The sequence below is a fragment of the Cyprinodon variegatus genome, unplaced genomic scaffold, assembly GCF_000732505.1.
Source record: "Cyprinodon variegatus isolate N-32 unplaced genomic scaffold, C_variegatus-1.0 Scaffold2737, whole genome shotgun sequence".
NCBI lineage: Eukaryota > Metazoa > Chordata > Actinopteri > Cyprinodontiformes > Cyprinodontidae > Cyprinodon > Cyprinodon variegatus.
Genome location: NW_015153190.1, coordinates 1 through 12,901, shown reverse-complemented (window position 1 = coordinate 12,901; position 12,901 = coordinate 1). Strand labels below are relative to the sequence as shown.

Here is a 12,901-nt window from a genome sequence, read left to right as displayed (position 1 = left end):
CTGTTAAACTATTGTGGAAATCATTACTTCTGACACGCAGCTGGCAGTCAACACTGAGGAGTAATACACTCACACATCATAAATGATAGTTATCCCAACACATCACATACTGTATTATCATGTTTTTCTTAAACTTTTTGATTTACAAAAAAACAGATAATTTTGGTAACATGAAATTACTTACAATCTCAGAATGAACCTCACAGGAATTTCAGTTTTTGCATGGACTAATCCTAAATTTGGTTTCTGATAATTGAACTGTAACAAGATACCGTGGATATAAAAAAAGCCTGAAAACAGATGGATATTTTAAGGATTAAATCTGTTGTCCCGTTTAAAGGGAACTCCCTAGAAAGAATTTTTTATTTTTTATTTTTTTTAAGAAGTGGGATTTAACTTTAAAACCCTGAAAGGTAAAACTGTTAAGAATAAAAGATTATAGGTCTAACTTTATGTAAAAAATATGAACAATACAAAAGCAACCCTGGCAACCTAATTTAGTCCACATACAGTAAATCATGATTAAAACATTTATGCATACTGCACATTTAATGATGAAAGACTATTGTTAAATACATTTTTAAAAAGGGAAACAACAATTATAAAGAAAATAATATCCTATTACCTATATCCTATAGGTATATAACCCATATACTATCAATTTCTTTTAACATCAGTATATATAACATTTGTGACGACCATCTCCTCCTGCGCTGGATTTAGATTCCTTCTTCTTGCTTTTTCAGTCTTGTTCATGTTGAACTGTGGTGATGAATAAATCAATATGTTCTCTTCCCTCTATATTAAAATACATTTAAATTACATTTAAAAAATGCTTATCTTCATGAAAAATAGACAAATCAAATATTTCCTTTCAATACCTGCTGACTCTGGTTATCATCAATGCCCAGGACACAATCTATTTATAGAGAGGGAAAAAATACATATTAAAGTCTCAAACCAATAAGTAATTATTTGGACCATTACAATTAAGAATATCGTATGACCTTTGCAACAGCTACATGTTTTCTTCTTAATTTTGTAAATGAGACAAGATATGATAGCAAGACTTATCACCAAAGCTGAGATTAATGAAGAAAGAACTATATTGGAGAAATCCTCTATGATGGCACCTAGGAAAAAAAAATATCTAAGGTTATTTTGTAAATTATAATTCTCTAACCTTTAAATAATAATTGTTGTTTGCAAACATACTCTGGATGCCCTTTATTTTTGCTCCATTTCCAAATAATATCTGACCACATGCAGCCACAGCACAGTAATAGGTCCCAGCATCAGAGATCTCAGAAAAGTTGTAGAAACATGTCTGTGCAGAGGGAACCCCAGGACTCCTCTCACATTCAGCTTTACTGATTTCTTGTAGATAAAGAAAATTAGGATGAGAATCATCTGATCCAGCTCTGAACCAGTACACCCTGTTATCAGCTGGACATGTTGACCAGTCTGATTTGGAGAGAACCGAACACTGTAAAGTCCCTGGGTTTACTGGATGAACTCTTACAGATGGATGCTTCTGAAGTACAACATTAACATCTGATTCCTCTCCTGAAAAACAAAATAAAGAAAAGGGGATTTTCCCCTTAGAACCAGGAAAATGTAAACTTATAAGGAATAATATGATGTTATTAAAAATGTATTACTTTTACCTTTAATTTTAACAAATGTTCCGCTGATAAATATGAAATCCAGTTGTCTGACTTTAATACAATAGTAAAGTCCAGTGTCATTTTGCTGAGCGTCATTTATATGAAGATGAAATTGTTCTCCATTTTGTTTTGTCTGAATGCGAGGAATTTTGGAAACATCCATAAAGTTAAATAATACTCCAAGAAATTGAGGCAGGTTTCCAGAAACGAGGCGGATCCAGTATAAATTTTCTTTGTAGTGAGCAGAGGTCTGGCGAGGGCATGTCAGGGTGACATTTTGTCCAGCAGTTACAGTTTTCACCCCAAACTTAAATTCTTCTGTGCAAACTAGAAAAAGACCCCAGCAATAATCTCATTAGTATAGATAACCATTTAATGATTTCAGACTAAATTAAAAATCTGATAATTTAGGATTATATATTATATATCTTTATATATAAGTACAGATATATACTTACATCCCAATTTCAGGAAGAGTAGTAGAAAAAACTAATCAAAAAACATTTTTGTATTGACCTACAATAGTAGCAACATCCCTCTAAGAAACAAAGATCACTGCCCTCTAATATAACTGCAAAGTGGGAGTAAACCATTTCTGGCAAACTGATTGGCCGATTTTTATTTCAAACTTTCACTGCACTACAACCACAGTGGAAACATGTAACCCCCTTTTTCCAACGTTGTCACTTGAAATAATGTGCATACACTTTCCAACTTATAACAATGATGTTCAGTGAATGGAAATCCTTATGTATTTTTACCCAATGATTTTATCCAAAAACATAGTCCCTGTGACAATAAAACATTTCTACAAAGTGTTGTATTGAGCAACTTTATAACAGTGTTTGCACCAAGGTGCTACACATCTCCTATTAGTCTGTCGTCGAGAGGGTAATCTCTTCCGCCATAATCTGCTAGTTACAGCATCAGAAAAAAATCTAAAAAAAACCCTGTTCTATGAACTCGTCTAGAACCTCTGGAGTTGATTTCACAGAGAAGAATTCTTCTTTAAATAAATAACATTATGGAGTATCCTCTTCAGAAGATTGTTTAACAAAACCACGATGGAACCACAAAAGGTCCTATGTTGCCTATATATATATATATATATATATATATATATATAAGTATAAAATTAACAAGTATAGATTTTATTTTTCCTAAGCAACATGTGTGTTGTCTTATTTTGTAAAGTATCAGACTGAATTCAACAAGACACACTGGTAGACAGTTTATAGATTTATTCACTGAGCTCCGCAGGCAAGGCAGCAAACTGATCAGCAACAGGTGCAGGAATGAGGACAAATCAGGTTATTAGCTGAACTGTCTTTAGGTTTTAGTAGATCAATCAGAAATTATGCCACAAACCTTCTCAAAGTCCCTAGTGATGAAAGGGAACTAGATGTGGGTCCTACAGTAAGTCTCACAGAGAGGCTTGGTCCGGCAGTAATGTCAGTGTAGGATCGCTTTGATAGCAAGTGTAACAATACTCAGTGGAAACTGAAACCTAGGGATATGCAGAGACTCACTCAGTAAAAGATAAACAACTTTGGATTTCCAAGGGAGAGGCTGCTCTTTTAGGTTGTTGTGATTTTATGTTGTTTTCAATTCCCAGCCAGCTGGGAGTTTATATTTCTGATACTTTAAGATGTTTATTGACCTCCCTGGTAGGGTCTGTAAAAGATTTTATTTAATAGGATATTATTTTAGCTGTTATATACTGTTTATCAACCCATGCCCTACTAGCTGTGTGTTAGAACAATAAATGAAAGAGTGATTCGAGCTCTAATCATGGTCAAACATTTAATTCTGCACATACATAGAATAAATTCACCACAATTTTTGTTCAAAATATAACAGTTTATTAACAAAAATCATTCAGCTTCAAGTCAAACATATTTCAGTTTAACACTCTCAACTAAGAATAGCGAAACTCAACTAATCTAAACTAAACTACTATGTACAAAGAGGAAGGGGAAACAGGGTTGAAAACCATATTGCAGTTTAAGATGGATTTTGTGTATGAAACCTGGAAGAATTTGGGATATGATCAAATTAGCTTTTCACTAATTTTAAAGAAATTGGAATGTTTTCAGACCGATTCACAATGCAAATCCATGAGGTGAATAAACATTATTTGGCCAAATAATGTCTTATTGAATGATTTGCTTAATCAAGAACCAATAACCTTTAGTCAAATGATTCTTTACCCTCTTTGAAATAGCTAGCAATGAATAGACATCAGTATTCCACTAAATGACTCTTGGTCATTCTTGGTAATGGAAATGTTATGAGCATATGAGGAACACATGAACACTAATGTTATATCAGTGTTTAAACTCTTATTGAAATAAAGCTTGTCCAAGCTTCAGCAACAGCTCAACACATATTCCTGTAGCATAGCGTAGCATGCAGTCCATTTTGTTAGCGTTGTCTTTACTCAACAGTAAACATATGTTGTTTGTTCTATCCCTAATCATGCCAGACCTGCAAACCTTTTTTCCATGTCCATTGGAGGGCTTGAGTTTCATCCAGCTGCAGCTCAGCAGTCAGGGAAGCAACAACCAGGGGTTTCCTTGTCTCAGTCTCACATACTGTAGCAGGGGTCATCTTTGTCTCAGTCGTTCATCAAGACAGGGTAGGCCTTCTCTCCAGTCTGGCTCTGTAAGTTCTGAAACTCAAGAGAAATGTGTTGCAAAAGGTCTGTTTTGCAGTAGTTTGTTTTTGAAAGGTTACCACAATGACCGATCCTTGGTGATTCTGGAGATTTGGGTCGCCTTGGGCCCGCATCTCCACTGTTGTGGAGAGCCAGCCAAAGCCCCAGCTTCATGGGCAAGGGAGAGGAGGCACAGAGCGCAGGAGGCAAAGAGAGGAAGAATGAGAGGAAGGAACGCTTTGTGGTTTTGTCTGTCCTCACATGGGTGGCGGGGGAGGTTGTGTTCACACATCCGTGGGCTGCCATGTGACTTGCCTGTGGAGGCCTTGGCTGAAAGGGGGGGGGCTGCAGAAGTCCCCCAGCTGTTATTCACCAAAGCTGCGTGTTTTTCACTGGTCATCATGTCAACATGAAATATGGACACTGGTTCCTATTCTTCAAAAACCATGATCATGGCATATGGCACAACAAGGTACAGAAACATAAAAAGGTCCGGATCCAAAAAAACTGAATTACTCAGAAGGTCTGAGGAGGAGGCTAAAATCTGGAGTCACGGCACAGAGAGAGGGGTCAGACACATGGAGGGGTCAAGACAAGGTGTTGGTCAGGAGACATACACATGGTAAATATCCAGAGATAAAAAGGCTTTGTAAGGTCCCCCCCCTTAAAGGTCCAGCTCCCGACAGATCCATAGATTGGTTGGGGTACAGGTGATGGAACTCCTTGATGAAAGAGTTATCAGTTACAAACCTGGCCAGGATCCACATGCGCTCCCCTGGCCCATATTCCTCCCAGTTGAGGTAGTGTACTTCAAGACCCTCTCTCTTGGATGAGAGAATACATCGGACAGTGTAGATGGGCTCGCCATCAGGGAGCTGGAAAGACGGAGGCAGTCCAGAGGAGGGCCTGAATTGGGACACTATCTTGAGACGAGACACATGGAAGGAAGGGGGGATCTTCATGGTGCAGAGCAATTGTAGCCGAACTTTCACCGTTCGGCTACAATTAAATTAAGGACAATTAAATTAAGGACCCCGAACTGACACAGAGCCAGTAGGGAGATCATGGAGACCTCCCTGATCATGATCATGTCCCATCTCCTTGGCAGATGGGAGTTTCCTTAAGTGAATGAAGTGGACCATCTTAGAGAACCTGTCATTTAGGGTTATAATGACTGAAAAATCATGGAAGGAGGGCAAAGCCGTGATGAAATCCATTGAGAGGTTTGACCATAGATGAAACGGAACAGATAGTGGCAGTAACAGAAAAAAGGGTTGCCGCAGAGACAGCATGGTTTGATTACAATGTGGACAGGATGAGACAAACTTTTTGACATCTTTCAGCAGGGAGAGCCACCAGAATTGAGCTTGATAACTTTAAGGGTCTTAATGATTCCTTGATGGCAGAAAAGGCGAGAGAGGTGACAAAGCTTGAGGACTTTGTCAACCAGATCACTGGGGGCAAAAAGGCAGTCGTTAGGACATGGCTCTGGAGTGGGACAATTCTTGGTGGTGTTCCTGATATCTTTCTCCAGGTTCAGTCTGGTGATAGCAACACAAACATACTGAGGGAGAATAAACTCCTCAGCTCCACCGCTCTCAGATTCTGACCTTTCGATAATCCTGGAAATGGCAAGTTTTATGTTCTTGATAGAGTTAAACTGACCAAATAGTAGAGTCGAACTGACCTAAAAATTGATTCTAGCTGGCTTGCCTAGGATTGCCTTTTAATAGGCTTTAGGTATTCCCGGTTCTGATCATCCACCCAAACAATGAATGGCTCCAGCCAGCGTCTCCACTCCACTAGTGCCAACTTGGCTACTAATAGCTCTCTGCCATTGCATTATAGTTGCACTCTGCACTGGATAAAATCCTAGAAAAGAAAGCCAACTAGTGAATATGATCATGCATGGCTTGCTGACCAAGGATGGCTTCTACCCTTGTGCTGGAGGCTTAGACTTCAACAATGAATTGTCTCTGAAGGAGAATGGGGGCAGATGTGAACAATGTCTTCAGGTGGAAGAATGCCCTCTCTGCCAGCTCATTCAAAGAAATCTTGACCTTGACAGAAGTGAGACCGTGGAGGGGAGCAGCAATCTAATTGTAATTGTGGATGAAACAATGGTAGAAGTTTCCAAACCCAGGCACCTCTACAACTGTTTGCAATCTGTTGGTGCGGTCCATTGATCAACTGCAGAAACCTTAGAGGGATTCATCATGATTCTTTTTGAGGAGACAATAAGACCAAGGAAGAATGTGAGAGAGGTGTAAAACCCTTCTGGCCTGTTAAGGCCCAGACTGTTAAGGCCACACAGTTTGTTAAGGTACTTCTCAGCTTAACAAACTGATTTCTATGTAGCAGGCGGATGAGAACAAATCCTATATGGCTTTGGGGTGTCTCCAGAAGAATGAACAAAGTAGAATGTCATCAAGATAGATTAAGATGAATTTGCCCAATCATGTCACGTAGGAAGTGATTAACTATTAAAGTCATCATCCAGAGGTCAAAAGGCTTTTTAAGGTCTAGCAAGTGAACTGTGAGGTGGAAACAGTCAGAATCAGGTAATGATGTACAGAAGGAACACTGGATATTTACTAAATGAGCTTTCGATAATCTAGGACTCTCAACAAGTTTTAGGACTTTTTATAAAGGCTGGGAGACATGTGGAAGGGAAGACTGTTGATGAGGTTAGGCTTGAGTGGTGCAAGTTGAAAGAGTTGCACCACTCAAAGCAGGACACATAGAGGAATGTAAACAGCAACTAGTTGACAACTTATAACATATCTGTATTACATGACTTACCTCTTAGGATCTTTTGGGGTATGCTGTAGTACTGAAAGTAGTAGAAATATTTTTTCAACTCAACTTCTTAAAGAAGCAAACAACTGAAAACTAACTTCAGCCCTGTCCATTTGTGTGGACTTGTTTTCTCATGTAAACTGTATGCTGTGCCACAACCATAACCCAAACATTATTATTTTCCTTTCCAGAGGACAGAGAACCATTAGCAGGTCATTGGAAATTGTGGAGAGCACCTTCCTATGTTCAAGCATGAAAAAGGTGAGGAGAACAGATTGTAGAGTGTGAATTGTTAAAGATAGGTAATCGTAACTCCATAATTTACGGCACAAAAAATATTTTTTGTCGTTTAGAAAAACTGAAGAATGGCAACACCAGTGTTAAGTTATTTTATTTTAAGAAACAGATCAAAAACTTGTGAGAAAAAATTAGAATGATACATTCTCATCCTTTTTTATATAAACTGACTATAAATTTGTGAAACCGTGCTGTCAATAGTTCCCTTTTTTCATTGATTCTAAATGTATTTTTAAGTAAAAAAAAACATATTTTTACAACTGACTTTATGGTTTGGAAAAGATATGGTTACTAATGTAGAAATAAAAGGAAAAGTTTTTTTTTGTCTGGTACACACATAAGTTTTTTTTCAGGATTTTTTTTTTTTTTTTCAGAAATGTCAAGTAAAGTTCAAATAGTCCAGCAAGACAAGGCATGGTAGGTTTATTCATATAGCACAATTCGTTACAAGGACAATTTTAAGTGCTTTACATGAACTAAACAATAACACAGAAGACAAATAAAAGCAAATGAAGATAAAACCATTATACAAGTTGGTAATAAAACAAAATCAGTTGGACCACTTTTCAACAGTCAAAGGCAGTTCTAAACAAATGGGTTTTTACCTTTGACTTAAAAAATTAGGCCTTCAGCACTTTTACAGTCTTCTGGAAGTTTTTTCCAGATAAGCACAGGAACTAAATGCTGCTTTTCCATGTTTGGTTTTAGTTCTGGGTATAAACAGTAGGCTTAAACTAGAAGACCTGAGTGGTCTGTGAGGTTGTTACATTGACAACAAATGTGTTACAGTATGTGTTTTGGTGTTGATGCCTGGGTTATTTACAGACTAAAAGAAGGATGTTAAAGTTTTTTTTTGTGATCAACATGTAGCCAGTGTAAGAACTTCAGACCCAGGCTGATGTGCTCGAAAACTTAAAATAATAATACAAACTTTTCACAAACATCTCAGTGGTACTATCTGTAACGATAGCATCCCACCACAACTACAATTATGGATCCAACAAACTTCATCGCTTCTCTCTCATTGTTTAAAAGCACCTATGGTAATTAAATAAAGCATATTAACATTTCGCCACAGATCAATTGCATTAGCTTTGCATAAGGATCAGAAAACGTCTAGTTTCTGCACGTACCATTTGTCTTACATGAAACTGTCTCCTGTTAAGGAAAAATATTATTAAATACTTAAAAGTAATTGATAGATACAATTTTTAGTTTCAAACATATTTAGTATATTTCTATCACTTTTGTCCCCTACAACAGGATCCACAAATTACAACATGCAAATATGTGATGAGTTCATCAAGCCATTTCTAGTGAATTTTAAGACAGCCAAAAACGACTTTCCAGTCATACCACTGGCTATTAATGTTGTAATCTACACCATTTTTCTGTGTCTGGTGGGACAGATGAGTTTAGAAAATTGCAATATATTTGTGTAGATGTAGGTATGACGGTATTTCTTTAGGTATGAAGGTATCATGATAAACACATTCCCTTACATGCTTAGGGAGTCTTACATGGTAAAACATAGTTATAAAAACCTAGACCTAGATTTTGTAACTAGTCAAAACTATAAGCAGAAAAAAGAAAAAAAAAAAAAAAAAAACAGGGGAAGCATTTTTATTTAAGTTTTTTTTTTCTCCATTTTTTGTGCTCATATGTCACCAAACTTAAGCACATGGCTTCAGTGTAGTTGTTTGCCAACAGGATCTGCAGCATTATTCATTCTATGAAGTTAGATCTTTGCAAATGTTTAAGACATCTCATATTTGTTCTTTTCTGTACTTTGTGCATCTTTTATGGTGAAGGAAACGTTAAATATAACTTTCACAGGTTTGAAACAGGTTTTTAACATTAGTTGTAAGTCTAAGTTACCAGGTGTTGCATAAAGTGTCCTTTTGAACATAATTTAACTGTAAACATTCAAATTAAAATAATCAATTAAATTTTAAACGTGGTTAGGACTATTTAGGTTTAAACTATTAGGACAAATAATTGTTTGCTTCTATTAATCAAAACATTTTCATATTTAGATGAATTTTCTGAAAAGTCAGAAACAAAGAAAGGATCTTCAAATGTCAAAAACAGATGGAAAATTGTTGGATTTTCCACCTCTAGACAGTCAGCTATTCACAAATCATTGTTTAAATCACGGTTTGATTTATTTGTACAATAAATTCATTTAAATTTAAAAATAAAACTATCGAAATGTTTTGACATCAGTGTACACTGTTTCCTCCATCGTTGGCTTTACAATTCTCCTTTCCGCTTTTTTATCTTTGTTCCTCTTAAACGTTGGGGCAGAATAAATCAAAATGTCCTCATTCCTCTGAAAGAAATACATAAAAGTTTAAAGAACATCATAACTCAATATAGAGTTCACAAAAATACTTTGCTATCTTACCTCTACATTCTCACCAATCCTCGACACAGGATCTGTGTGCAGAGCAAAAAAAAAAAAAAGATTAATAAAAATGTTAAACCTAAATCTAAATATTTTCAAAATCAAAAATTTTAAACTTGCTTTACCATTGCAACAACCACATGTGTTTCTCCTAATTTTATAAATCAGCCAAGATATTACAACCAGACTTATCATCAATGCTATGCACAATGAATACAGAACTATTTTGAAAGAATCTTCTACACCAGTACCTAGAAACATGAAACAAAAGTAAAGCAGATTATATTAAAATGTTTTTTAAAATAATAATTCTTTAACATTTTTATCATAATTGTTGTTTAGAAAACTTTTCCACATACCATTTAGTTTTTCTCCATTTCCAAATATTATCTGACCACATGCAGCCACAGCACAGTAATAAGTTCCAGGGTCTACAGTCTCAGAGAAGTTGTAGAAACATTTCTGTATCGATGGAGCTTCAGAACTCTTCTCACATTCATCTAAGCTGTTTCCTTGTAAATAAAGTAAACTGGGATGAGGTTCATCTGACCCAGCTCTGAACCAGTACACTCTGTTATCTGCTGGACATGTTGACCTCTCTGAGTTGGGCAGAACTGAACACTGTAAAGCCTCTGGGAGTTCTGGTTGAACTGGACCAGATGGAGGCTTCTGAAGAACAACACTTACTGGTACATCTGAATTCTGTCCTGGAAAAAAAAAAAACCCTTATAACCAGGATAAATCACTAATAAGTGAGCATACTGAGTTATTAAACATTAAATATTACTCTCACCTTTAATCTTCACAAAGGTTCCTTTCATAAACACGAAGTCCATTTGTCTGACTTTAATACAGTAGTAAAGTCCGGTATCATCCTGCTGAGCTTCATTAATATGAAGAAGAAATTCTCCTCTGTCTTGTTTTGCCTGAATGTGAGAAATCTTGGAAACATCATCGGCCATGAAGTTAAATGTTGCTCCAAGAAATTCAGGCCATTTTCCAGAAACAAGGCGGATCCAGTACAAAGTTTCTTTGTAGAGAACAGAGCTCTGGTGAGGGCATGCCAGGGTGAGATTTTCTCCAGGAATGATGGTCCTTACTTCAAACTTAAACTCTTCGGTGCAAACTGGAAATAAATCCCACATATATAGTTCGACTAGCATAGACTATCATAAAAAGATGATTTTACATACTACAGAAAAACTAAATCAGGATTAATGTGTCAAAATAGTATATAATGTATATTTTGTATTGATATATACTTACATCCAAATCTCAAAGAGAGTAGTGCATACAACAAAAACAGCATTTTTGTGCTGATCTACATCAGGGGCAACATGCATCTAAGAAATGATCGTAGCATGAACCTTTGAATAGAATCTTACAGAGTGGGAGTGAACAAATCATGACAATTTGATTGGCCATCTTTATTGTGTGGTTTCACTGTACTACAACCACAGTGGAAATAATATTCCATAATTGCAACCTTCACATAAGAAACAAACTAAAGGAAACTTTCCTGATGACAACAATGATTACGTCTTTTTATGTTTGAAAAACACACTTTTATAAACATTGCAGATTCTTATTAAAATATCACAATATAATAAAAAAAATACTTTCAGGCAAATATGTGTGAGGTACAGTTTCAGCCAGCCATCAAAGCTCGCCTTTCTAAGAATTCGTTAAAAATGGCTAAGGGTCATATGAGAAAAAGTGCCTATGAAGTGTATGAGAAGAAGAGAAAGGCCTCAGAAGAGAGAAACAGAACCACAGTTTTTTTGTAATATTCTTTCACGCAATGGCGTACATTGAAAGCACAGACCAAGTTTTCCACTGATGCTTCAAGTGAGAAGTTTTTTACTCTACATGTTAAGTTTGGAATACTATTTGGAGAAATCAAATTCACAACCCTGCTAGTAAAAACTTTTTCTGCCTTATATATGTATATATGAATATGTATTTATGATATCTAAAATAAATTTCTTCTTAGGCAAAATAATACAAATGCTGAACAGTAACTGTTGTGTGAAAAAAAGTTTTCAGTTATTCAGTCCAGTCAAATAAAGGAGATCGATGGATTTTACTCATTAGGCACTTTATTTACTTTGTAAAGGAGAACAAGACATCCACATTCACAGCATGATGGTCCGCCCAGTTCAAACTTAGACAAAGTTGTTCCCTTGCTTTAAAAGCAGAGTCAAAACAATCAGAGACACTTTGGTTAAACAGTTACCTTGAGAAAGTATGTAGTTTTGTTATGGGAAAAAAGTATGTCCAGTGTTGCCAACTCCTCAGTAAGGAAAGTAGCTATTGGCTGTGCTATAAGTTGCTAGAAGTCGCTGAATGACGTCATTGCCTAATTTGCATAATCTCCCACATGATGTGATGTGCATGCTATTGATGCCGTGGGAGAAATAACGTGGTTAGACAGACAGAGCGAGTAAAAGCAATCAGAATATATATCTACTTTTTCTGTCCATTAAATATTTGTTTATTTATTTATTTAATTTTTATTTATTAATTTTTTTAATTAATGTTTATCTAATTACAATAGTAACCCTCCTACTTTAACCGGGCTTGGGAGTGGCATAATTAACCATAAAGAGACACTATGGTGGAGTAACAAATTTATTTATTTTTTTACTTTTTTTTTTTTCCCTTGTGGTCCCCTAAGGAGCTTAAAAATCATGGTAAAACATCAACATTTTGAACCATAAAACTTTTCACATTACAATAACATTACAAATCTAAATGAAACAAAAAAATACTACAAAGAATCAATGACAACGACCATTTTAGTGATGGATCGGGCCCCCATACTGGTATTGGTGCAACACTAATATCTACTACCGTATTTTCACGACCATAAGGCGCACCGTACTAAAAGGCGCAGTCTCAGTTATGTGTGCCATTTCTGTATTTAACACACACATAAGGCGCACCGGACTATAGGGCGCGTTTTTTATATACCGGTACATGTCCTCTACTACCTTTAAATAGCTCTACCGCGTATTTAAAAATAGAGCGGGAGCAAAATTGAGTATGACTGTGCTTTATTCATGTATTTATTAC

General features: G+C 36.1%; 1 protein-coding gene across 1 annotated transcript; it reads right to left on the bottom strand.

The window, feature by feature from the left end:
* Nucleotides 1–497: 497 nt before the first annotated feature.
* Nucleotides 498–1,988, bottom strand: LOC107081038. Its single transcript, XM_015369250.1, has 5 exons — nucleotides 1,668–1,988; nucleotides 1,216–1,566; nucleotides 1,008–1,133; nucleotides 882–919; nucleotides 498–798 (listed from the first exon to the last, which is right to left on the bottom strand). The coding sequence occupies exons 1-5, from the start codon at nucleotides 1,828–1,830 to the stop codon at nucleotides 658–660; spliced, it is 819 nt and encodes a 272-aa protein (XP_015224736.1). The 5' UTR covers nucleotides 1,831–1,988; the 3' UTR covers nucleotides 498–657.
* Nucleotides 1,989–12,901: the final 10,913 nt, after the last annotated feature.

Coding starts and splice junctions, on each gene's coding strand:
- LOC107081038 (XM_015369250.1), bottom strand. CDS start 1,830: ATGGATGTTTCCAAAATTCCTCGCATTCAGACAAAACAAAATGGAGAA. Junction 920..1,007: donor AACATGTAGCTGTTGCAAAG/GTCATACGATAT, acceptor CTCTATAAATAG/ATTGTGTCCTGGGCATTGAT. Junction 799..881: donor ATGATAACCAGAGTCAGCAG/GTATTGAAAGGA, acceptor ATTTTAATATAG/AGGGAAGAGAACATATTGAT.